The sequence below is a fragment of the Myotis lucifugus genome, unplaced genomic scaffold (assembly GCF_000147115.1).
Source record: "Myotis lucifugus unplaced genomic scaffold, Myoluc2.0 scaffold_420, whole genome shotgun sequence".
Lineage (NCBI taxonomy): Eukaryota > Metazoa > Chordata > Mammalia > Chiroptera > Vespertilionidae > Myotis > Myotis lucifugus.
Window position 1 is genome coordinate 757,601 of NW_005871468.1, and position 23,967 is coordinate 781,567.

At 40.5% G+C, this 23,967-nt stretch overlaps 1 protein-coding gene across 1 annotated transcript in view; it reads right to left on the minus strand.

The window, feature by feature from the left end:
• The window catches only part of MYH10 (myosin heavy chain 10), a 129,134-nt gene that overhangs the window by 72,311 nt on the left and 32,856 nt on the right, over positions 1 to 23,967 (minus strand). Inside the window, exons 4-5 of the mRNA XM_023743952.1 lie at positions 14,431 to 14,533; positions 7,104 to 7,196 (exon numbers count right to left, since the gene is read on the minus strand). Of these exons, the coding sequence (XP_023599720.1) occupies positions 7,104 to 7,196; positions 14,431 to 14,533 (196 nt within the window). The remainder of the gene's footprint in view (positions 1 to 7,103; positions 7,197 to 14,430; positions 14,534 to 23,967) is intronic.

The window sequence follows — 23,967 nt, forward strand, 5'->3', positions numbered from 1 at the left end:
TTACATGCTTCAGTTATCCTAGCCTCATGTAAACTAAGTAGCCTTGTTACTTAGGATCATGGATATTAGAAATTCCTGGGATAAAATGAGTGGCATTAAGAGACATGGACTCGCCCTAGCCGGCTTGGCTCAGTGGATAGAGCGTCAGCCTGCGGACTGAAGGGTCCCAGGTTCGATTCCGGCCAAGGGCACATGCCTGGGTTGCAGGCTCAATCTCCAGTGGGGTGCGTGCAGGAGGCAACCAATCAATGATTCTCTCTCATCATTGATGTTTCTATCTCTCTCTCTCCTTCTCCCTTCCTCTCTGAAACCAATAAAGAAATATATTTAAAAAAAAAAAAAAAAAGAGACATGGACTGATTGGAAATACACAGATAATCCCCCACTCTGGTGTGAACACGGTATTTAAGACTCTAGTGGTGGCCACCGCAGAAGTGCCAGCGGTCAAAATGAAGTTTAATCACTCTGACTTCTGACCAGAGCCGTAAAAGGCATTTCGATGCACTTTCCCACGTTCGCAGCAAGATTATGTCTCCTCTTTCCAAAGAGCTGAGACAGGAGTACAACGTTCGATCCATGCCCACCGATCCATGCCCACCGCAAGGACAATGAGGTTCAGGTTGCTCAAAGACATTACAAAGGGCAGCAAATTAACAGAGTCGTCCAGGTTTACAGGAAGAACTACGTCAGCGACACTGAACGAGTACAGCGAAGAAGGTGAACAGTACAACTTCCATGTGTGTATTTACCCCCAACACACTGGTTATCAAGATTAAAGCTGGACAAAGGCCGAAAAAAGACCCTGAACGTAAAGCCAAATCTCGCCAAGTAGGAAAGGAGAAGGGCAAGTATAAGGAAGAAACCATTGAGAAGATGCAGGAATAAAGTAATCTTATACACAACTTTCATTAGAAACTTAAAATGGAAAAAGAAAGAAGACTCTATGGTAAACGACTCTGTGCAGCCACTTATTTGAAGATGCTGGTGGCCTGGTTCAGACCACGTTCTGTCTCTGACTGTCACATCTGCCTCAGTACATCTTTAGGGTCAGGTAGGTGAGAGGACTAAAGACAGACAGCAGGGGCTGCCTTCACTATTTCTGCAAGGGCGCAGGCTCTGTCTTGCTTTCATTGTAACCTGCTAGCCTGGTGGGAGGGCGCATACCCTGAGCCTTTATCCAACTGTAACTATTGGAAGCAGATTACCAAAAGGTACATCAACTGGGGAATTGCCAAACTGGCTTAACACGTTAAGCGCCCAGGCAGTCACCGGTGACTGACACTATACTTTCCGTCCAGAAGACAAAACAAGCTGGGCGCTTAACGTGTTAAATAAATTTGGGGGAAAAAAAAGATTTGAGCAAATACAGAAAGTGCTTCCTACTAAAACTTTCTGAGGGAAGATGTATCTGCTGATACGATCATTTTGAAATTGAAATCCCTGTTTTTAAAGTTTCATTACAAGAGATTCATTTTACGTAAAACCTCCCCCATCTGGAACACATTTTACTTCTCCATAAACAGCGAACTGGAGTAACTGTGAACGATTATTTTCACAAGGGTAATGCTCTTCTAAAGAATCCCCTTTAACACAAACCATATGTTAGCATCTTTGAAAGAAAAGATATTCTTCAGGAAATTACTTGTCTATTTCAGATCAAAGAAATGGAAACAAAAGGATTCTAAAGCTTATGGAGTTTACAGTTTCAAATATTTTTCACTGTGAGCATGTGGTTTGTAAATACTGACTACATGAAATTCCACTGTACACCCAACTCATTTTTTAGTATCACATTGCTCTTCCGGTATGAGGTATAACACTAATACCAACCCAAGGCCTGGACCGTCCACGGAGCCACCGCCTCCCATGTAACTTCTTCTCATCCTTCAGAAACTGGGGCAGGCACTCTCAGGGGTCTAGCACACGCCATACGCTCCCTGAGCTCAATTGTACGTTGTGGCGTGTCTTTGAAAGTATATTAAAGTTAAACCCAAAAGAAGGTGAGCTCTCTGAGGCTTTGTCCAGGGACTTTGTTTTTGTCCACTGATATATTCCCAGGGCTTAGAGCAGTGATGGCGAACCTATGACACGCGTGTCAGAGGTGACACACAAACTCATTTTTTTGGTTGATTTTTCTTTGTTAAATGGCATTTAGATATATAAAATAAATATCAAAAATATGTCTTTGTTTTACTATGGTTGCAAATATCAAAAAATTTCTATATGTGACACGGCACCAGAGTTAAGTTAGGGTTTTTCAAAATGCTGACACGCCGAGCTCAAAAGGTTCGCCATCACTGGCTTAGAGAGTGTTTAGCACTTAGTAGGCAACCACCTTTCAATAAAGGGATTGCACACCTACTATGTACTTACATGTGAAAGGCACAGCCAGAGACTGAGGAGCCAGAGAACAAGGTAGATGAGGTCCCTACTGTCAGAGAGCTTACATTCTAGCAGGAGAGACCATAAGTAAGCAGAGTAATTAACTATATGTTGTGATTAATGCTATGAGGGAAATCAATAGGACACTGATAGACAACAGAGGAAATTCCCGAGAAAGGGTGTTAGACTAACTAGGTATTTAAATGAGACAGAAGAGAAATGTGGACAGATCTGAAATACATGCTGGAAATACCAATAGGGTTTACTCCTGACCTGGACTTGGGCCATGAAAAAAAAAGCTGAATCCAGGATGATTTATAGATATTTTGTTTCTCTAGGTTTTTTTTGGTTGTTTTTATTTTATTTTATGCTTAAGCAGGTGGATGATTTGATGATACCATATACTGACATAAGACTTAGATTTTGAACAGAAAAGATGAAATTACATCTGGAATATGTTAAATTTGAGAAATCTATTAGACATCCAAATGAAGATAACAGGTAAGCAGCACAGTGCCTGACAGAGAATAGGTACTTAATAATTAACCACACAATAAAAAATATAAATTGTATAAAATTTACTTTAAAAATGAGCCAATACTGGCTACTCTCTAAACCCATGAGAACCAGTGTTGGCAACACCCACAGACAACTGCTAACGGGATGTTTGAACTGAACATGAATCAATCAATGGAACTAACCACTTCGCTATTTTATGGAACCACTAAAATCAACTACTTATAGTATTGTGTAATGCCTTATGATAGTAGTAGCTAGCTAATAAACTATTTTTTTTAAAAAAGATACTATACCTATCAATATAAAGTTGACTTTTTTTTATGTTATTGTCTTTATTCAGGAGTTAAATGTGGCTAACAGTGGTGCATAAAATTGCTGAGAAAACAAAGGGGTGGACTGTGCTTGATCATTTCTTATGTTTGAGATAGTAATTTCATTTCCTTGGATATATACCCAGAAGTAGGATTGTTGGTTTGTACAGTAGTTTTTTTGTTTGTTTGTTTTGTTTTTATTTTTTTAAATTTTGTTTTATTGCTTAAAGTATTACAAAGAGTATTATATATGTCTCCTTTTTTTTCCCCCTTGACATTCCCCTGGCCTCCCCTACCCCCCAGTGTCTTGTGTCCATTGGTTATGCTTATATGCATGCATACAAGTCCTTCGGTTGATCTCTTACCGCCCCCCCCCCCCCCACCCAACCCTCCCCGGCAGAGCAGCATTGAACAGACTGTAAAGTTGACTTTCTAAAATAAAGCTCAGCCTAGCCGGAGTGGCTCAGTGATTGAGCATCAACCTATGAACCAGGAGGTCACGGTTCGATTCCCAGTCAGGGCACATGCCTGGTTGTGGGCTCGATCTCCAGTGTGGGGCATGCAGGAGGCAGCTGATCAATGATTCTCTCTTATCATTGATGTTTCTCTCTCTCTTTCTCCTCCTCTCCCTTCCTCTCCGATATCAATAAAAAATATTTAAAAAATAAAAATGAAAATAAAAATAAAAAAGCTAAAAGCCAGTAATTAAAGATACTTTTGTTTCTTGTTTGAATGAATAGCTATGTCTAAGAATATTGCCTTCATCAAAATATTTTTTCTAAAATGATTAGCTTTTAATGTATTAGATTAAGCATAAAGATTATTATACAGTAACACAAGCACTTTGGAAGGTGGAATATCAGCTGAAACAGGGTTTGCTGAGAAGTTAGATTGGATGGCGGATTCCTGCTAGAATCAATCTTGCTAGCAAACAATCTAAGGCATTCTTCCTACCAGTAGAATTTATAAGTTCCTACCAGAATTATTAAACATTGTATAAATAATGAGACTCACGTATATTTACTTTGCAAATTAATTTCAAAAAGTAAGGAACAAGCTAGAGCAGCGTTTCTCAACCTCAACATAACTGACACTGGGCTGGATGATTCGTTGCCTGTCCTGTACACTGCAGGGTGCTTAGCAGCATCCCTGGCCTCTACCCACCAGATGCCAGCGGCACACCACTACCCATTGCCCAAGCTGAACAACCAAAACTGTCTCCAGACACAACCAAATGTCCCCTGGGGGCACCCTAATTGAGAAGCACTGGTCTAAAGTAATGCAAATTACAGATTATAACCCACACGTGTCAGCATGATTATTTTATTAATGATTTGTGGCAGCCAATTTCCAAGATGAGTTCAACAATCCCCACCTTTTGATACGTCATTATGTGTGACCAATAAAATATATCAAAGGGATGGTATGTGACTTCCAAAGTGGGGTCATAAAAAACACCGTGTGGCTTCTGTCTTGCTCTTTCTTGGATCCCTTGCTCTGGGGGGATGCCAGCTGCCACGTCAGGAGCAAGCAACTCTATGGAGAGGCCTTTGAGGTGGGGAATGAAGGCCTCCAAGCAGCCACCAGGAGGAAGTGAGGCCTCCTGACAGAGCTTGGAAGAAGATCCTCCAGTCTCAAGTCTTCAGATGACTGCAGCTCTAGCCAAGAACATCTTAATGACAACCTCATGAGAGACCCTGAGCTAGAGCCACCCACCACACAGAAACTCTGAAATAATCAATGTTTTAAGCCACTAGGTTTTAGGGCAACTTGTTACATAGCAATAGGTCATCAATACAGAACTATACTTCTGTCTCAAACACAAAAACCCTGGCAAGTATACGAACCCTTACTGCTTAGTAACAGAATCACTACATTGTTTATCAAGGACACAAATGACTGATTCGTAGCAATTTATCTTTTCTAAGCAAAAATAAGACAAATGAGCTCAAAACTGTTTCTCCTGAATTTCAAGTGTGGTTTAGGGGAGAACATCGGAACAGATGGGTAACTGGATTTATGTGGTAAAATAAAATATTTTCCACTAAGAAGTCCCTGAAAATCTTCACAGAGATCGCATACCTAAGTTGGTAGCTCAGTGTCTTCTATCCCATGATACAGCCACTAAACACAGGGCTTTCAGTAGGAAGAATTTAAGATTTAATTGTGGCTCAGGGTCAATGGTGATGATCCATGGAATGACAGAAACTCTACAAACAAAGCTCAGTTTCCCCAGATGTCTTGTATAGCCAAGAGTCTCAGCGAGGCTTCCTACTGCCATAGGCACATTTGTTGTCCGACTTCGTACATAAACAAATAAAATAATTACTAAGTGAATGCGGATTAAGTGATTCAGAATAAACAATATTCTAAGCAAATAGATGCTTATTTCTTACATAACTTGGAAGCCTCTTGTACTTAAAATATCTGATGGTGTTATGGGCTAAACTGTGCCATCGCCCCAATTCATATGCCAAAGTCCTAACTCCCAGCACCTCAGAACATGATACTTGGAGACTGGGTTTTTACCGAGGTAATTAAGTTCAAATGAGGTCACCAGGAGGGTCCTAATCCCAAATGACGGGTGGCCTTTTAAGAGAAAAATAGGCCACAGACGCACACAGAGGGAAGACAATGTGAAGACATGGAGAAGATGGCCATCTACAAGCCAAGGAGAGAGGTCTCAGAAGAAACCAACCCTGCCAACCCCTTCATCTCAGAATCTAGCCTCCAACTGTGTGGCAGTTAATTCCTGTGGTTTCAGCCGCCCAGTTGGTGGCAGTGTGTTATGGCAGCCCTAGCAAACTCGGAGGGCCACCTGGCTGGCTGCCTTCGTGTTTACCAGGTCCTCTGTGACCCTGAGTCTGGTCACTTCCACTGATCGCAGAGACCATGTCATCAGAAAATTAACATGCAGACCATGGCTTTACATTCCCAGAATAAAAAAGTATGTGACAATGTTTTCAGATTTCCCCAAATTAGCCACTGAATTGAAGCCTCACTTATTCTGGCCTTCTTGACTTTTACAACACGTCTAATATCGGAAGAGGGAGAAGAAACAATTAACTCCAACCACTTAAGTAGAAATATAACTGAAACCGAAGACCTTCTCCAAAATGACCGTGGAAAGGGTTACGGACTCTTGATGACTATAATCCAGGGCAAAAGATTTGCTGAAGGAACGCCCACTTTGTTGAATATGGGTTCAGAGATGATCTGCCATGAAAGTGTTGACTCTGAGCAGGTGGAATGGGGAGGACAGGATCCTCATACTAATATTTTGGCTACCATTTACGATAATATCCTCAGGTGAACTGTTACAGTTGATCCAACTGAGGGAGAAAGTAAAGCTTTTAATGAATCAAGAGAGTTGAACAGAAGAATTTTTAAAGAGAAATAATAGTAATGGCAACTTATTCTGAAGTCCATGACATGGGAACAGCAAGATATGAGAAGGATAATTTACTACATCGAATACCAACCTTATGCATTGAGCATTTATTATGCCCAGTGCTGTGTTAAATAGCAAACACGCATCTTCAAGTCTCCATGCCACCCCCTAACAGGTATTACATATCATCCCCGATCAAAGATGAAAAAATAAGTTCAGAGAGGTTACAGAATTATATATCCATACAATAATATGTAATTATCTATTTATGTAGAATATATGATTACAATTAATTTCACAATTTTTCAATTGCTTTTTTTAAATGTGCCTACTAGAAAAATTTAAATTACAGGTTACCTGCATTATATTTCTTTTGATAGTACTATTCTATATTATATTGATTAGCCTCTTCCAAAAATCTATACAGTGCTGTATAATGAATCATAATAGACACTTAACTAGAAATCTGAGGAATTAAGTTTCTGATACTTTCAACTTACAAAACGAGATGAGTTATCATTTTTCACAGTCTTCGCATTTCCAAACGATTCCAGAATTGGATTGGCTTGCAAAAGTTGCCGTTCAAGTTCCCCCTAAAAGACATTACACATACACACATGTATACACACATACACACAAATAAAAGCAGATGTGTGTTAGTCTAGTGTCTTTACTCCAGTCCTCAGGGGGAAAAAACAAAATAAAACAAAAAACTGCCTCTTTCCCTCAGTCCTCTCATCTAGTTTGTCATCCAGCAACCTTTGTTGGCTTCTTATTCTAGGTCATAAGAGGCTCCACTGAAGGAAAAGAGTTAGCATCTATAAAGAAGAAAATGTCACACTGGTCAGAGAAGACACATTTAAGGACAGGGCACATAAATTAGGCAGAGAATTCTAAAAATAAAGTAACTGGTTTTCATAAAATAAAATTTAGCATGACACTTCAATTAAGAACATATTAATACTTACATGTTATAATTACTGGTATAAAGCTTGCCATTTTCCCAATATTTTACTTACATGTTATAATTACTGGTATAAAGCTTGCCATTTCCCCAATATTCACATAATATTTTAATAATGTAGACCAGGAAATATCCTCATCCATCTCCATGATCAGAGATGGTGATACTATTGACTTCTTGCTCAAATGTGAAAGACTTAAGTATAGAGTATTTGATATAATGTATGTGGGTTTTTTGATAATGTTTACTCATATATGCAAATAAAACAGATTTTACAAAAAGATGTGAGTATATTAATATGTGTTTTATCATGAAACACAATAGAAAGCTGGATGAGAAAGCATGATGTCATTTCTGACCATAAAAACTCTAGAAAGTTTTTATGCTTATTCCTGGAATGTAATTTCAGAATTATACTGTATGATTTCAGTAACTCTGCTTTTTCCAAACACAAATCTCACCCCTATATTTTAAAATACCCACAAGCACTCCAGACCTAATGAAAGAAAGGACTAAAAACCACTAGCAGCCCTGGCCTGTGTTGCTCAGTTAGTTGGAGCGTCATCCCATGCACCAGAAAGTCACAGGTTCGATTCCTCGTCAGGGCACATACCTAGGTTGCAGGTTTGTACCGGAGACAACCGGTTGATGTATCTCTCTTACACTGATGTTTTTCTCTCTCTTCCTTCCTCTCTAAAAATCAATAAAAAACAACAAACAACCACTAGCAAATGTGATTCTCTAAGCAGTGGTTCTCAACCTTCCTACTGCCGCACCCCTTTAATACAGTTCTTCATGTTGTGGTGACCCCCAACCATAAAATTATTTTCATTGCTACTTCATAACTGTAATTTTGCTACTGTTATGAATTGTAATGTAAATATCTGATATGTAGGGGTCGCGACCCACAGGTTGAGAACCACTGCAAGGGAAAAAAGGAATATAAGGAACCTCACATAAGATTTGTTAAGTAATGATCAGTTGCTATGTGACTAAGTATACAATAATCAAATCCAAAACCAGGAACAAATATATACCAAATGGAATCCTGTACTCTGAAAGGGTGAGGACGTTTTTCTGAGGCACATGACACAGTGAGGAAATATGCTCCTTATGTCTACTCTGCAGCACTTATCAGGATTGTTCAGACTTTTACAGGTGCTAATACCAGTCTACGATTGTGTCCCATTGAGACCAGTCAGGAACCAGTCCTTGTCAGAACCCCAAGCTGCATGAATTTCATGCTACCAAGTACTGAAACACTTTCTTGGCACTAGAAGATATGCTCTTTGTACAGTGAATCATCTAGTTCATTAATTTCAAAACACCAGATTATTTCTGATGTAAACCTTTCTAAATATTATATGCTACCAAAATTTCTTAAACATGGCATCCTGAGCCAATTTTAATGACTTGAGAGTCATCATTAAAAATGTTAGTATCTGCCTGGCCTGTGTGGCTCAGTGGTTGAGCGTCAACCTATGAACCAGAGGTCATGGTTCTATTCCTGGTCAGAACACATGCCCAGGTTTTGAGTTTGATCCCCAGTAGGGGGCATGCAGGAGGCAGCTGATCAAAGGTTCTCTCTCATCACTGATGTTTCTATCTCCCTTTCCCTTCCTCTCTGAAATATATTTTAAAATATTGTTAGTATCATTCTGTGATATAACAGTGCCTTTCTCCTGAGGTCACGTCCAGCGGTGTGCCCATGGCTAACATCCTACAAAAGCCCTCAGATGCTGGCTCTGCAGTAGATGTTTGGGCTCTAGAATCCTTTGACCTCACTCAGAATATGTAACCAGAATGTAGAAACTGTTAGAAAAAAACAGCTTTTCATAAGTGAGGCATTACCTTTACAACACCGAACATCTGTTAGATCAAGGAATTAGAATAGGTTCCTCAAAATTACACAATATTCTGCCAAATAAAACAGTAATGAAAATACTTTAAGAAGTAATGCACCTTTAAAATGTTTTCCTAACTTGGGAGGTAATACAAGTGTTGCATATTCCATTTTAATATTCCCTAGGCATGGCTACAGAATTCTTTGGATTAAGTTTATTGATTCTTTTCCTTTCTTGTGTGTGTGTGCGTGTGTGAGATTCTCTCCTGCTGGCTTATAGCAGCAATTTTCAACCTTTTTCATCTCATGCACATATACACTAATTACCAAAATCCTGCAGTACACCTAAAAAACATGTATTTTTTCCCTGACCTGAACAACAACAAAAAGTGTAATTCTGATTCATTCACAATGGACCACTATTGTTCTGTTGGCTGTTGTCATTTTTTAAATTTGATAACCTAAGGGAAAAGAGTTCAGAGCCCCTGACTATATAGTCAGGTATTGCATGTTTTAAACATTCTTGTGGCACACCGGCTGAAAATCGCTGGCTTATAATCATTGACTGTATTCCCTGCACCTAGCTCAGTCAGTAACGAGTCAAAATGATGCACCGGGACTATTTCCCGAGTAAATGTATAATCAGAGATCCTAGAACATTCTAGTAGTATTTGGGGAAGGGATGGTGGTGAGCTAAAGGTGGTAACAAGATTTGGGTAAGGGTCCCCGTAGTCACGGAAGTAGCTGTAGACATTGGCACTTCCATGTCCCTCTTCCATGTCTACCGTAATAGCCTTGTGGTATTACTTCTGTTCTGATGGATTTGTGGCTTCAGTGAGTCCGGGCAAAGACCTCAAAAACTCATCAATGAATCACAAAAAAAGTGACACGAAACATACAAAAATGGTCTTACATTAAGAAGTTACCACTAAATTTGATCATTTCTGTGTTGAGCAATTTCATATTTAAACAGTGCCAAGATCTCTCAACCAAATGACAAAGCCACTGGTAAACCATCGGGGCAGTGACTAGCTGTTACCCCTTCTGCTAGAACTGGATGGGCAGTGGCCCTTATTTCTATCCAATATAAGGAGAAGTGGCGTTTGGGAATGTGGAAAACAGCCACATTAGCTATTGACATTATTTTTTAAATTCTAAGTATTTAGAATTGTATGGTTTAAAGATTTACCAATGGTGATGAAAACCCTGTTTATTACATAGTGTATAATAAACTTGCTAGATGATAGATAGAGGATGACTTTAAATCGGTAAAACTATATACCCCTTTCAAAATTTCAGTTCAGCCAACAAGGGGACTCAGGCTGAGACCATCCTGCACCTGCAGGCTGAGAGGGCAGAGGCGTGGTGTCGCACTGACCACAGGAGGAGGGACGAAACGAGGTGGCAGCAGCTAGTCACAATGTTGAGAAACAGACTCTAATCACAACTGGCAGGTCTAATTTCTGTACTTGCTATCACCTTGTGTCCTATAGTTCAAGGCCGTTTAGACCAGTAAATACAATGGTAGCCTGAGATGCTGCCTGGCTTTGGGGCAGGTGAGCGGGCTGGATGGATCGCCCTTAGGGATTGGTCAAGTTTTAGAAACTGGTTGTTTTAAACCTTCTCTGAAACTGAGCTGAGCTCTGCCTCTGGTGTGGCACTGAACACCGTGCAGGCTCTGAGGCCTATGACAGCGACTGATGACGAGGGAAGAGGGGGTGGAAACTGTACTTTCAGTTGGCTGGGTGGCAAAGCCAAATAAGATGTAATTTTATTATAAAAACTCTATCAAAAGTTTATAGGCAAATGTTTAACGTTTATTTAAATATTGTGAGCTCAATTTTAAAAATTGATGTCATGTATTTGTTCACGTTTCTGTAAGTTTCAAAGGCACATATAAAAAGGACAGATCACTTTGCTCTGCCAGAATGGCTACAATAAAGACATTGACAGTGTTGGTGAGGATAGAGAAACTGGCACCCTCCTAAACTGCTGGTGAAAATGTACAAAAATGGTACAGTCACTCTGAAAAATAGTTTGGCAGTTCCTCAGAATGTTAAACAGAAAGTTACCACAACTCACCAATTCCACTCCTAGGCATACACCCAAGAGAACTGAAAACCTATGTCCACACAAAACTTGTCTGCAAATGCTCAGTGCAGCATTATTCGTCATGGCCCCCAAATGGAAACAACCCCAATGTCCATCAACTGATGAATGGATTAACGAAATGCGACATATTTAACATCACGGAATTTTATTCAGCCATAAAAAGGACTGGAATATTTATACATGCTACAGCACGAATGAACCTGGAAAACATTATGTGAAAGAACAGTCACAGAGAACCACATATTATAGGATTCCATTCATATAAAATATCCAGAACAGGCAAATTCTTTGAGACAAAGTATTTTAGTGATTTCCAGGGACTGGGAGGAAATGGAAGGTGACTCCGAATAGGTACGGAGCTTCATTTTGGAGCGATGAAAATGTTCTAAAATTAATTGCAGTGATAATTATATATCCTTTAAAAAACTGAAGAGTATACTTTAAATGAGTGAATGCTATGGTACATGAATTAAACCTCAATAAATAATGCTGATTTTTAAGAATAAGCAAATAGACAAATAATAATAGACTCACAAAATCAGGAGCTTAGAAATCATACTAATGATATGCTAGAAATTTATACAAATGGTTCCTGGGAACTTAAGTTTTGCCTATGAAGTTCATCAATGTAAATTAACAAACCAGTGATATCAAGCCAAAAGAAACACTGACTTGCGAAGTCTAGACTTTCAACATTATAATTGTTACTTTATGGCAGTCACCCTCAAAATGGGGCATGGAAATCACGACTAGCGGCACCCCCGGAGGGGGAAGGGAGTGTGGACTGAGAAGTAATTACTTGCTAGGACCCTCTCCAGGGTGTGTGCATTCCCTACTACTCACGAGTAGCTCATATCCCTTAAGTGTGCTGGGGAAGAAAAATTAATAGAGAACCAGTGTTCTCATGTTTCTAAAAACATAATCGCAGCTACTCCTCGACTAGACTATTATGAAATAACTTGGGAAAAGCAGCCTTGACGATGCGGTGCACAGGAAATCCATGCAGGAAGACATGCAAATCAACGACGACAGCGAAGCGAGGCCTAGAGAAGCGGTGGCCTTCTTTGGGAGAACTTGCTACCCAGGGATTGATTTGACCCAAAGTTAAATCTGGGGGGAGGCATGCTACTCACATACAACAGGGATCCACTCGGTAGTTTAAAATGACATCGAAACAAAATGCAAACAACCATGACTTATGTTTTCCATAGAGGGCTGGAAAACCTAAATCTGTGCTTCGTTTAAGTAGGGATCTAAGTACCTATTAAAAGGACAAAAGCTGGTTTCTGGTCTAGTGCTTCCTTCTTTAAATATCCTATAGGATGATGATCATTTCATTAACCCTCCAATTTGTCTGAATGGTCTGGTCTGCAGCTAAGAGAGCTGAAAGGCACCACAGGCCTTCAGAGGTATAGTACAGCTCTGGATGTGAGAATTTCTTACATTTTTAAGGAAGACATCTGAAAATCTTAGTACCTGTGACTATTCCTTTATTTCTATTCTGTTCTATTTATAATAGAAACTTGTGACGGTTTCTTTATAGTAATAGTTGATTTTCATAACTCGATACCTTTCTTGCTTTATATGAGCTTTGTAGCATTATGTTTGGGGGAAACAGACAAATCAAGACCATTCCCGTGCTAGGAAGGGTTCCGGCCGAGGATGGATGGCCCATTCTGCCTGAGGCCCTGGCTCGGCTCTGCCCGCCCCTCATCCCCAGGGCAGCAAGTGCTCCAGTTCGCAGTGCGTTCACTGCTTTGCTCTGTGGAGCCAAAGAGGTGGCATCTGAGAGCTGGGAAGATCAACACTCCTCAAGACATGCCACAGACAGAAATTCTAATTTTATAAAATATAAGCAGACCTTTAGGTTAAAACAGATATGGCCATAAAATTTTAACAGATTTGAATTTTAAAGCTGCAGCCCCAGATTCAAAATTTAATATATGGCACAAGGCCAGGCTTCCATGTGTTGAAGAAGCATTAATATAATTCCACCTAGTACTTGGCATATGAAACCCTGAGGTTATAGGCTTCATAAATGTGCGATTCAATGTCATGATAAAAGAGTAATTACTAAAATTCATCTAGAAAACAAATTTAAAGCAAAACGGCATGCTGCTTCTGATGAAAAGAACAAGCCTCTAAGCAAGAAATTTTCAAAATCAAAATGTTCTTCATAATAGATTTCACTCAGAACTAACGGTATTGTTTCTAGTAGAGACTCAATCTAAAGACAGAAATTAGTGCGCACACTCAAGACTAAGAAGCATAAAGAAAAGCACTTGCCTGGTGTTTCACGGGTTTAGGCGATTCCTGCTGCTCGTTACAAACAGACAAATGCAAATGTTAGCAAGAGTGGTTCTCCCCTAGAGCAGTAAGCCACCTCCACAGCGCCCAGTCCCTGCAGTTAGAACTGGGAGGGCTGGGAGGGCTGGCATTCTTTCAGGCCACATTAACTAACAGTTTTGCAATCTACAAAGTAAGGATAAAGGACATTGATATCCTTACCCCTTTTCTATCTCCAATTTTTCCCAAATTTCTAGCCTCCCCTCAAGCTGCTGTGGGCAGTAGCAACCGGCTGCTTTGCAAAGTTCAGAAAGAACTGCTAAAAATATTTGGGGCTCTTCTTTTGGTGGAAAATAAGTCTTCAAAGGCACTGCTCACCAGTTTTTAACAATTCTCACCAAATCTTTGCAAGAAATGAGGCTTCAAGCCACAGCCATGATTGACAGCCATTTCCTGATCATCGGCTCCCTTTTAAGTGAAGGAGAGAGTTGCTGGGCGGGGAGGGGGGATAAGGGCGCTGTCAGAGAGCAGCACACTGGGTGGACCCGCTTCCTCAGTGTTTCTGAAATTATGAAAGAATAAATCTAAGATGTAAAACACCAGCCACAGAGCAAGAACTTACAGGAATATTATGGTCCTTGCGTCCTTTGTGTGAGGAAGCGACATGAGCAAGGTACTGGATGACCTTCTTAGTGTTCTCCGTCTTCCCGGCACCCGACTCGCCCCTGGAAGAGACAGTAACACAGGCCGCCTTGAAGGAAGCACAGTTCACATTCCAAAATTATACTCAACAAATTAAACTGAGCGGAAACAAGAATTAGAAAATAAAAAAAATAAGTAAAGGGAAAAAATCTATCAGCAGTAGTTAGAAAGTTATTGTTTTTAAATGGTATTAAATTAACCCAAATGTTTTTTGGTAAGGGGCCACAGGAAAATGCTCACAGCACTTTTTGTTCCTGGCACAAGGGTTCTGGCGTGGAAGTGAAATTTATTAGAACGCTCGCAAAGAAATCCCTTAGCACCAGAAATGTACCCAGCACTGGAGATGGAATTCCTAAAACAATGAAATGAAGGTAATTTAATCTGAAGGAACTGAGTGAACTCGGGGATGCCCACCGATTACTGACATTCGTTTCCTAAACCAGCCAAAGCGTTCTGAGCTCATCCCTCATTGCAGGTGAATGATGGTTCTCTCCCGGGTACCAGTACACAGCACCGTGCACCTCTTAGCTCACACCTTCACAGAGATTGTGCATTTGTTTACTTGTACGTATGTGTTTATTTATTTGTGTTGCTTCTTTTGAATCTTCATAGCCTTGTGTTATGTTGATACATGGCCAGTACACAATTTGTAGAGAAACTGAACAAAGTCTGATTTTTGTTATGAAGGAGGTGAGACAAATGCCATCACTTTATATGATGTATATGTTCAAACAAGGCTGGCATATTTTGCTTATATCTACACAGTGCTAAGCTTGAAAGTCAGGTAAAGGCTGCTAGCATGCAGTGACTCCTGAACTGGGGTCTCTCTGCTCAAATGTTTAAGGCTCCCTAGGATATAATCAAAGCAAACCTACCTTGACAATCAAAATCTCAATTTAAATAAATATGTAAAATTTAATATAGAATTAGATTATTATTTTTTTAAATATATTTTTTATTGATTTTTTTACAGAAAGGAAGGGAGAGGGATAGAGAGTTAGAAACATCGATCAGCTGCCTCCTGCACACCCCCCATTGGGGATGTGCCCACAACCCAGGTACATGCCCTTGACCAGAATCGAACCTGGGACCCTTCAGTCCACAGGCCGATGCTCTATCCACTGAGCCAAACCGGGTAGGGCTAGATTATTTTTAAAAAACCAAACTCAAAAATGTTATTTGACACATTGCCAACTAAGATTCCTGTCTTATCTAAGGCATGAAAAATCTGTTTTGTTCCAACAAACTTTGACCCTTTCTTGGCTGTACTATGAACTATCCACAACTTAAATTTTTCAGTAGGTTTACTGGTTGCATTATCTTCCTAACTCTCTGTACCCAGATCCCCCAATCTCAACCGCAGAGGGGTAACCAACTAGCTGTATGGCTTTGAGTAAGGCAATTATCTTTTTTGGGCATCAGCACCACCATCTGTAAAGTGTAGGAATTGGATTAGATCCTTTCTAGCTCCAAGATTCAATAATTCTAGATATAACCTACTTATTACTTTATGAGAATATATTAATCACCACCTGTTGTTATATTAAAATTCAACCCCTTCTTTGTTTTGCAACGTAGAAGTTTTAAATCTTAGGTACTCAAATTGATAACCTTTCTTGTAAGGCCTTTTCTGCACCAAGATTACATCCATCTATATTCTCATTTTTTAAAAAAATATATTTTTCTTGATTTCAGAGAGGAAGGAAGAGAGAGGGAAACATCAATGATAAAAGAGAATCACTGATCGGCTGCCTCCTGTACACCCGCCACTAGGGATGGAGCCTGCAACCTGGGCATGTGCCCTGACCGAGAATCAAACCGTGACCTCCTGGTTCATGGGTTGATGCTCAACCACTGAGCAACACCAGCCATGCTATATTCTCATTTATAACTAAATCTTTAATCAACCTGAAAAAATAATTTATGGTTGGAGGTAAAGATTTAAACTAATTTCCCCCAAATGACTCAACCTATATCCTAATATCAATGGTTCACAAAGACATTAATTCTCCAGTGATATGAAATGTTATATTAATAAGCTTTGGCTTATTCCAAAGCTGGTACCATATTGCAGTTGTGTTGAAATATGACTAATCAAAGTACACATCATTTTTCTTCTTAAAAAAGCACACAAACCAAGTCGTCTCCGGGGTTTGTTTTGTCAGATAAACTTCAAATAATTTTGTTCTGCTATGTCTCCCCCATCTCCTGCTCCCACAAATAAACAGGTGGAATTTTGAATATTAACATGTATGCTATTTTTAGGAGAAATGATGTTTTCACCTCTGTCTCTCAGGTAACTTTGTATTTTTCTAAGTTCATAACAAGCAAGGACCATTTATCTTATTCATCTTTAAAATCATAGTGCCTAGCATAGTAAGTGCCTTTGAATACAGGTCCTACGCATGTTTTGTTAAGTTTACTCCTAGGCTCTTTGAAAATATTTTTTGTTCCTGTCATTAATGTCCTTTCATCACCATTCTGTTTTCTACCTGTCTACCACTGGTACCTAGATAAGGTTAATAATTTTCATTCACTCACTCCACAAATATTTACAAGTTTACTTCTACGTGTAGGGGATTTTTCTCAGTGCTAGAGAGGTAGCTGTGAAAAAAAATGCATGTCCTTATGGAGCTCACGTTTAGGAGAAGAGACAGAAAATAAGCAAGAAAAATAAGATGATTACAGAATGTGAGGAATGCTACAAAGGATGAGGATCTGGGACGAGCTTCCTGAAAGATGAGCCGGAACTAGCAAGTGAAGAGCTGGGGGCAGAGTGTTCAGGCAGATGGAAAGACAAACACGAAAGCCCTGCCAGCGCGGCGTGGCTCAGTGATTGAGGGTCAACCTATGAACCAGGAGGTCACGGTTTGATTCCCGGTCAGGGCACATGCCAGGGTTGCGGGCTTGATCCTCAGTAGGGGGTCTGCAGGAGGCAGCCGATTGATGATTCTGTCTCATCAATGATGTTTCTCTCTCTCTCTCCCCCTCTCCCTTTCTCTCTGAAATCAATAAAAATGTTTTTGGTTTTTTTTAAAGCCCCAAAGCAGGAAAAAGCTTGTTAAATTCTAGGAACCAGCAGCCTGTGTGTAGGATTTGATGTAACTAACCAGCAAGGCAGAGAACAGCAGGAGACACTGATGATGTAGGAACAAGGTGGATGTATGTGCCCAGGAGTCAGGGGAAAGAATGTGGGTTTTCTCAAGTATAATTTCTTAGTAGCTATGGTAGAGGTGTTCTCTGTTTTGTTCTTAACTTTATTCAACATACTTAGTGTTTCAAGGTTAATCATGATGTTGGCTCTCGGTTTCAAACAATGTTTATTATGCTGAGAAATGAGCGTCTCATTTGACCGATGATGACTCGTCTTGTACAGTTATGACTGGCGCTTTTCAGCTCAGTTTGCCTCTGGTTTCTCAGCGAACCCCTCTCACCTGGACATGCTTCAGTTTGTCCTTAAAGCACTCTCCCCTCCCGTCACACTTCCTGGGCTGTTTATTAGCATAAACACAACTGTTTAGGAACTCTGCTACATTTCACACACTTCAGTTTAAGGTAACTTCGCTGTAGAAAATATTGTTTCAAAGTTGGATGTATTCAAAGTTGGATGATGAGCCTTACATCCTCCATCTTAGCAGGGACCACAGCCTCTGCTGTGTGAGGTGGTTGTGAAGAAAAAGTACCATCCATCTAAAGCACATGATTAGCATTCAATAATCGTTACCATTACCGGCCCCACAACCTTTCACCCACCATACAAGAGGTCATTTGAATGACTGAACTCCAAATGACTCCCTGAATCGATAGTGTAAGAGTGTGGCTCTGGTGTCAAAGTGACCCACCTGGGTTCAAATCCCACCTACCACTTCCTGGCTATGGCATTTCCGGCAAGTTACTGAGCTCTTTGATCCTCAGTTTATCTGCTTTAAAAAGAGATAGTTATTTCCCAGGACTGAGAGAATGCATGTAGGAGCCTAACACTGCACCTGGCAAAGTCTCTCAATAAATGGCTGCAGTAGTAGAAGTAACAGCTATGATGATGATCAATAATGATGATGATAAATATATTAACAAGTTTTATAAAAACCTTCGATTTGAATACGAAAGAGATGGAGGATCAAAGGAATACAATTCTTGGAAAAGATTTTTTTAAACGGGCAATGGCACATCTGTCCTAGATGGAAGCAAAGAAAATAAAGCCACTTGAACAAAAGTCACAGGAAAGGGAACCAACCAGATAGTTCAGCAGACGTCTCTTGAAGAAAATGAGGAGAATTCTGAGAGGAGAACAACAGGACGAGATCTCAAAGAGAAGGAGGACAAAGGGAATCTGACCTCATTTCCACCAACACGCGGTCTGCTGACCCAGGAGTTCTGTGCTGTGAGTGACTGCTTGTTTCTGTGCTGGTCTCCTGGTTCAAGGGCAAGGTTAACAGAACAAAACAAGGAGCCTGCTGGGTGGGGTGCCTGTGTCTGCTGCAGCGCTTCCGGACATAAAAGATCAGGAATTCCTAATCTGAAGGTATTTGTGTTTTCTAGAAAGGTCTATGGCTTTCTCGGCTCCTCAAAAGGATGTGCAATTCAAAACAAAGGCTTAAAAACCAAGAGTGGAAGGAAGCAGTAAAGCAGATCATTAATAAATGATCAGTTCCAGGATCTTTCTCAGATTCCCTCTAGACCAAGGGTGTTTCCCCAATGAGAAACCCCTTGCCCAGATCTTCACTAGTTTTGTTTTTATTCTCTCTGGCTATTTATAAAATTCAATTCAGTCTAGCTTCAAAAACACCCTTTGCCTGAAGTTCTTGCTTTAGATGATCTCAATTTGAAAAACAACATATATATTATTCAATCTACTAGAGGCCCAGTGTGCGAAATCACGAGCGACCCAGACTCGCCGCACCGGCAGGACCCCAGACCCGCCCTGTGCCACGCCAGCCCCGCGCAAGCTCCGCCAGCCCTGCGCGAGCCTGAGTCCCGAACTGTGAGAGGTGCTCCATGCACCTCCTGGTGACTGGTTGTTTGGTCATTCCACTGTTACGGTGTCACAACCACAGGCCTTTTACGATATAGATAATAATAAAAGCGTAATATGCTAATTAGACTGGATGTCCTTCCGGATGATCTTCCGGACGAAGCTGGGGCTGTGAGGGAAGCCCGGGTCCCGGGTGCCAGAGGGAAGCCGGTGCCAGCAGCCGGGGGAAGGAAAGCCTACTCTTGCATGAATTTCGTGCATCGGGCCTCTAGTATATATATAAAACATTAGTCAATTTCTTATAGTGTCAAAACTGTTAGAAAGTAGTCTACTAGGAAGAACAGAAATTTTATGGTCAAGATAGGCTTGGCTGGGGCAGGGGGCGGGGGCGGGCTAGAAGAGGTCAATGGAGGAAGAAAGGGAACATATGTAATACTTTCAACAATAAAGACTTTTTTAAAAAAAGAGGCTTGTGTTCAAGTTTTCCATCACACGTGTAAATGTAACAGGGGTGTTGCAAAGATTAATGGAGATATTTGCAAAGTCAGTTCCTTGGCAGATTTGCCTAGAACATTTTAAACTTAGAATTACAAGTTGATTTGCATACTCTCTGCCCCTCCAGTAAGACACAGCTACAATAACCTAAAAATTCCTATAGTTGAGACTTGAGGACAGCTAACAGAGTCCTAGAAAAGCAAATTGAGGTCTAAAAAAACTGGCTGTCTGGCCTAGGTCACAGAGCTAGTTCATGGTAGAGCTGGGACAAGAAAGAATTCCAGATTCCTATCTGACAACATAATATTTCAACTACACTGCACTGTTGCCTTGGCTTTTTTTTAAGACGTAAATTTTTTAAATAGCAGTTTTAGGTTTATAACACAATTGAGTTCCTGTTGCTCCAGCCTCACCAGCATTTGTTGCCAATGTTTCGGATTTCATCCGTTCGAGTGGGTGTGTAGTGATGATGATACAGGATGTGAAACAACTCCTCACATGCCCTTTTGCCATCTGCATATCTTCTCTGGTGAGGAGTCTGACTGTTGAATTTTAAGCGTTCTTCGTACATTTTGGATAACTGTCTTTTATAAGATGTTATCTTTTGCACGTATTTTCTCCCAATCTGTGGCTTATCTCATTGTCTTGCCAATGTCTTTTGCAGAGCAGTTTTTAATTTTAATGAAGTCCAGCTTATCAATTATTTCTTTCACGGATCGTGTCTTTAGTGTTGTATGTAAAAAGGCATCTAGGTTTTGTCCTATGTTACCTTCTAGGAGTTTTATAGTTCTGTCTTTTACATTTAGGTCCATGATCCATTTTGAGCTTATTTTTGTGACGGGAGTAAGATCTGGGTCTAGATTCATTTTTTGTTGTTGTTCCAGCACCATTTGTTAAAGTGACTGACTACCTTTGCTCCGTGGCCTTGGATCCTTTGTCAAAGATCAGTTGGCCTACATTTATAGGGCCTATTTCTAGGTTGCCTTAGCTATTTAATCAATTCTATTGAATCTTAACATTTTTAAGGCATGTTTCTCATAGCAAGAATCAACTGTTCTAAATCCAGGTTGGGTTTAGTGTAATACTTGTATATGATAGATAAAATTCCTTAACAAAAGAAATCTATTGTCACATCCTGCTAGAACACTGAAGTAACCATTGTTTTACAATTGTTGCATTATATTTAAATATATTTTATAGGAAAAAAAAAACTTGGGTTAACCAGAGTTATTCATAAATGTAAACAGAATTCTTTAAAAGGGGGGCTTAGATGACAAAGTCAATTCCTCACCAAGTGTGAATTTAATTCTAACAAGAAGGAAAGTCAGCCTGAGGCTTATCCTCTCAACAGGATTTCACTTCCAATTAGATGGAGGGCATGTGGGAAGGACTTTGCTCTCTGAGGATAAAGGAAATCCTGAGTGTCCTCACCAAAGACTGTCAGGATACTAGACTAAGACTGAGCAGGGGTCCGGGGTCCTTAACTGGGAGCTCCCACTGCCTCCCGAGTCTGCAGGAATAAAGGCTGGTTGGGGGCTGTAGGCAGATGAGGCCAGAGGGTAAATTACATGCTCATCATTTTGGGGAGAAAAAGTAAACTACAGAGTAAATGACTAAAAAAACAAAACTTAAACAGAAGGAAATGCTGCTTCCAATTGTATTTTTTCTTTATGATACAATGCAGACATAGATACTTAGTATAAAATAACTATAAATTAACGTGACTGAACAATTATTCTTATACAGAAAGTTCATTAGGTTGGCTGTGCACTAAATTTAAGAAGACCCTCGTTATACACTCGTGGAATTCTTCATTTGGTAGGTTCTCAAAGGCACCAAGGAACATATAATATTTTCTTAAACCTAGGATACTTTGTTTCACATTTTCCTGTTTCTCAGGTCACAATGTAGCTTATAATAGATAGAAATACGAAAAGCTGTTATTAACGATCATAACTAGAGGCATCTAAGAATTAAGAAAATGTGGCGATGCTAAAAGAAGTGAGGGGCGGGATTTGCTGCAAGTACACGGGGAATTCTGGGGTGATGATGATAGTAATGTTTTCTATTTTGATAGGAATTTTGGTTACTTAAATAACTCAGCACATGTACACTTAAGATGTATGCATTTTATTACACGTAAATTGTCTCAAAAGTTAAAGATACAAATTCTGTAGTAACTGTTATATATGTTGATGTTATTCAAGGGGAAATGTATTGACATGCATCAAATTAAGGGATTAATAGTTCATCAAAGTGGTATAAAAACTTAAACTGAAAACATCTGAACAATAAGCAGCCACAGAAAGAAACATTCTCTAACCTTAACAGAGCCTCCTGAAAATACAGCTGCCACTGACCCCACCCAGGCAGTTGCCTGATGGGAAAAGACTGACCCTTAGCACCAAGGAGTGTAAATTCAGCTGTCTATTAACATCACAAAGCCGAATAGACCCTTCTATACTTTCCCCAGAAAGCCCTAATCTTCCTACTCTCCCCTTTTTGCTGAAGTTTAGTATAGTTTATAAGCCTTTTTATTTCTGGCTATTCAGCAACTTACTCATCACATGCCTGTGTAAAGAAACTTTGTTATCAGTTAATTTTCAGACCCTCCAAACTCTGGACCCAAGTTGGAAAAGTTAGTTTTCCTCCCAACAAAAATAAAAATAGATTAATGGATGGATAAAAGAATGAACCCGTTAATATATATATATAATAAAGCAAGTACAGAACAATATTAATGATAGAATGTAGGTGGTCGATATATGGGTCTTGACTGCAGCTTTATGTAAAAGTATAAATAAGATGTTCAGAAAAGTTGAAAGAAAAAAGAAGGAAAGAGAGGGAGGGAAAGAAAAACAAAACAGACAGACATGGCACTTGATGATTGCTACTCTGTGCCCAAGAGGTAGCCAGCTGCTAGGGAGACTTACCTCATACCCAAGCCTATTAATTGATGACAGCCGTCAGTCTAAAATGGAAATAACCATCTAATTACAAGTGCTAGTGCCTGTAATGGTCACTCTGGTGCTGGAAGTAAATTAGTATTCACTGACCTCTTGTCAGGTCAAACAGCAGTCATTCTCTCCCCAAGTGTTTCCTGCTGCCAGACATTCCAAAGTCATCAGCAAACGTCATCCAAGCTCCCAACCCCCAATCAAAGAGAGTGCGTGCCCTGCACCTGACTCCCTGCTCTGTCTGCAGGGTTACCGACTGCAGCCCTGCAGATGGGCAACACAGCTCTGTCCCTCCCTAGCTCACCCGCAGAAACATGCAGCTCCCTAGGCTCGGTTCCGGGAGAGTTTCGGGGACTAGATGCTGGCTGCGGCTTTATTAACTCATGCTGCATAACAAAGAATTTGGCTGGTCTTTGTCCCCGGTTCCTGGGAGGGAGCCTCTAAGTCCTTGGAATGTCTGTGCTATTCACGTGGGCCCTGACAGTTTATGCTAACGAGGTGACTCATAGTGGGCACCTAGATCATTCCAGGATGGGAACTGGCCAAGCTGAAAGACCAAAAGGGTGATTAGAGGTTTGGGCTGCGGAACCACATAATACCAGCCAGATCTGGGAGGGGAGAGGGCTGGAGAGTGAATTCAACCCTGTGGCCAGTGGTTCAATCACGCCGACATACGAATCCCAATAAAAACCCTGGACTTGGGCACTTAGGGGAGCTTCCTGGCTGGTGACAGACAAGGGTGTGCTGGGCAGGAAGTGTCCAGAGACATGGCGGCTGTGTCTTTGGGACCCTCTGAAGGGTAGTGGCAACACCCAAATTTGTGTTCCTTTGTCAGAAGTCCCCAGGCCTTGGGAGCCCCTGAGCTCGTGGCTGGTGTCTATAGTGCGGGCACCAGGTGGGAAGTCAGTGTCAGAATTGCGCGGCAACAGATAATTTTGAAAAGACATCTGCACACATGCATAACCCATGTTCTCAGACCACAGTGTGGTGAAGGCCTGGGGCAGGGGCTGGGTATGTTGCCAAGTCCCACTCC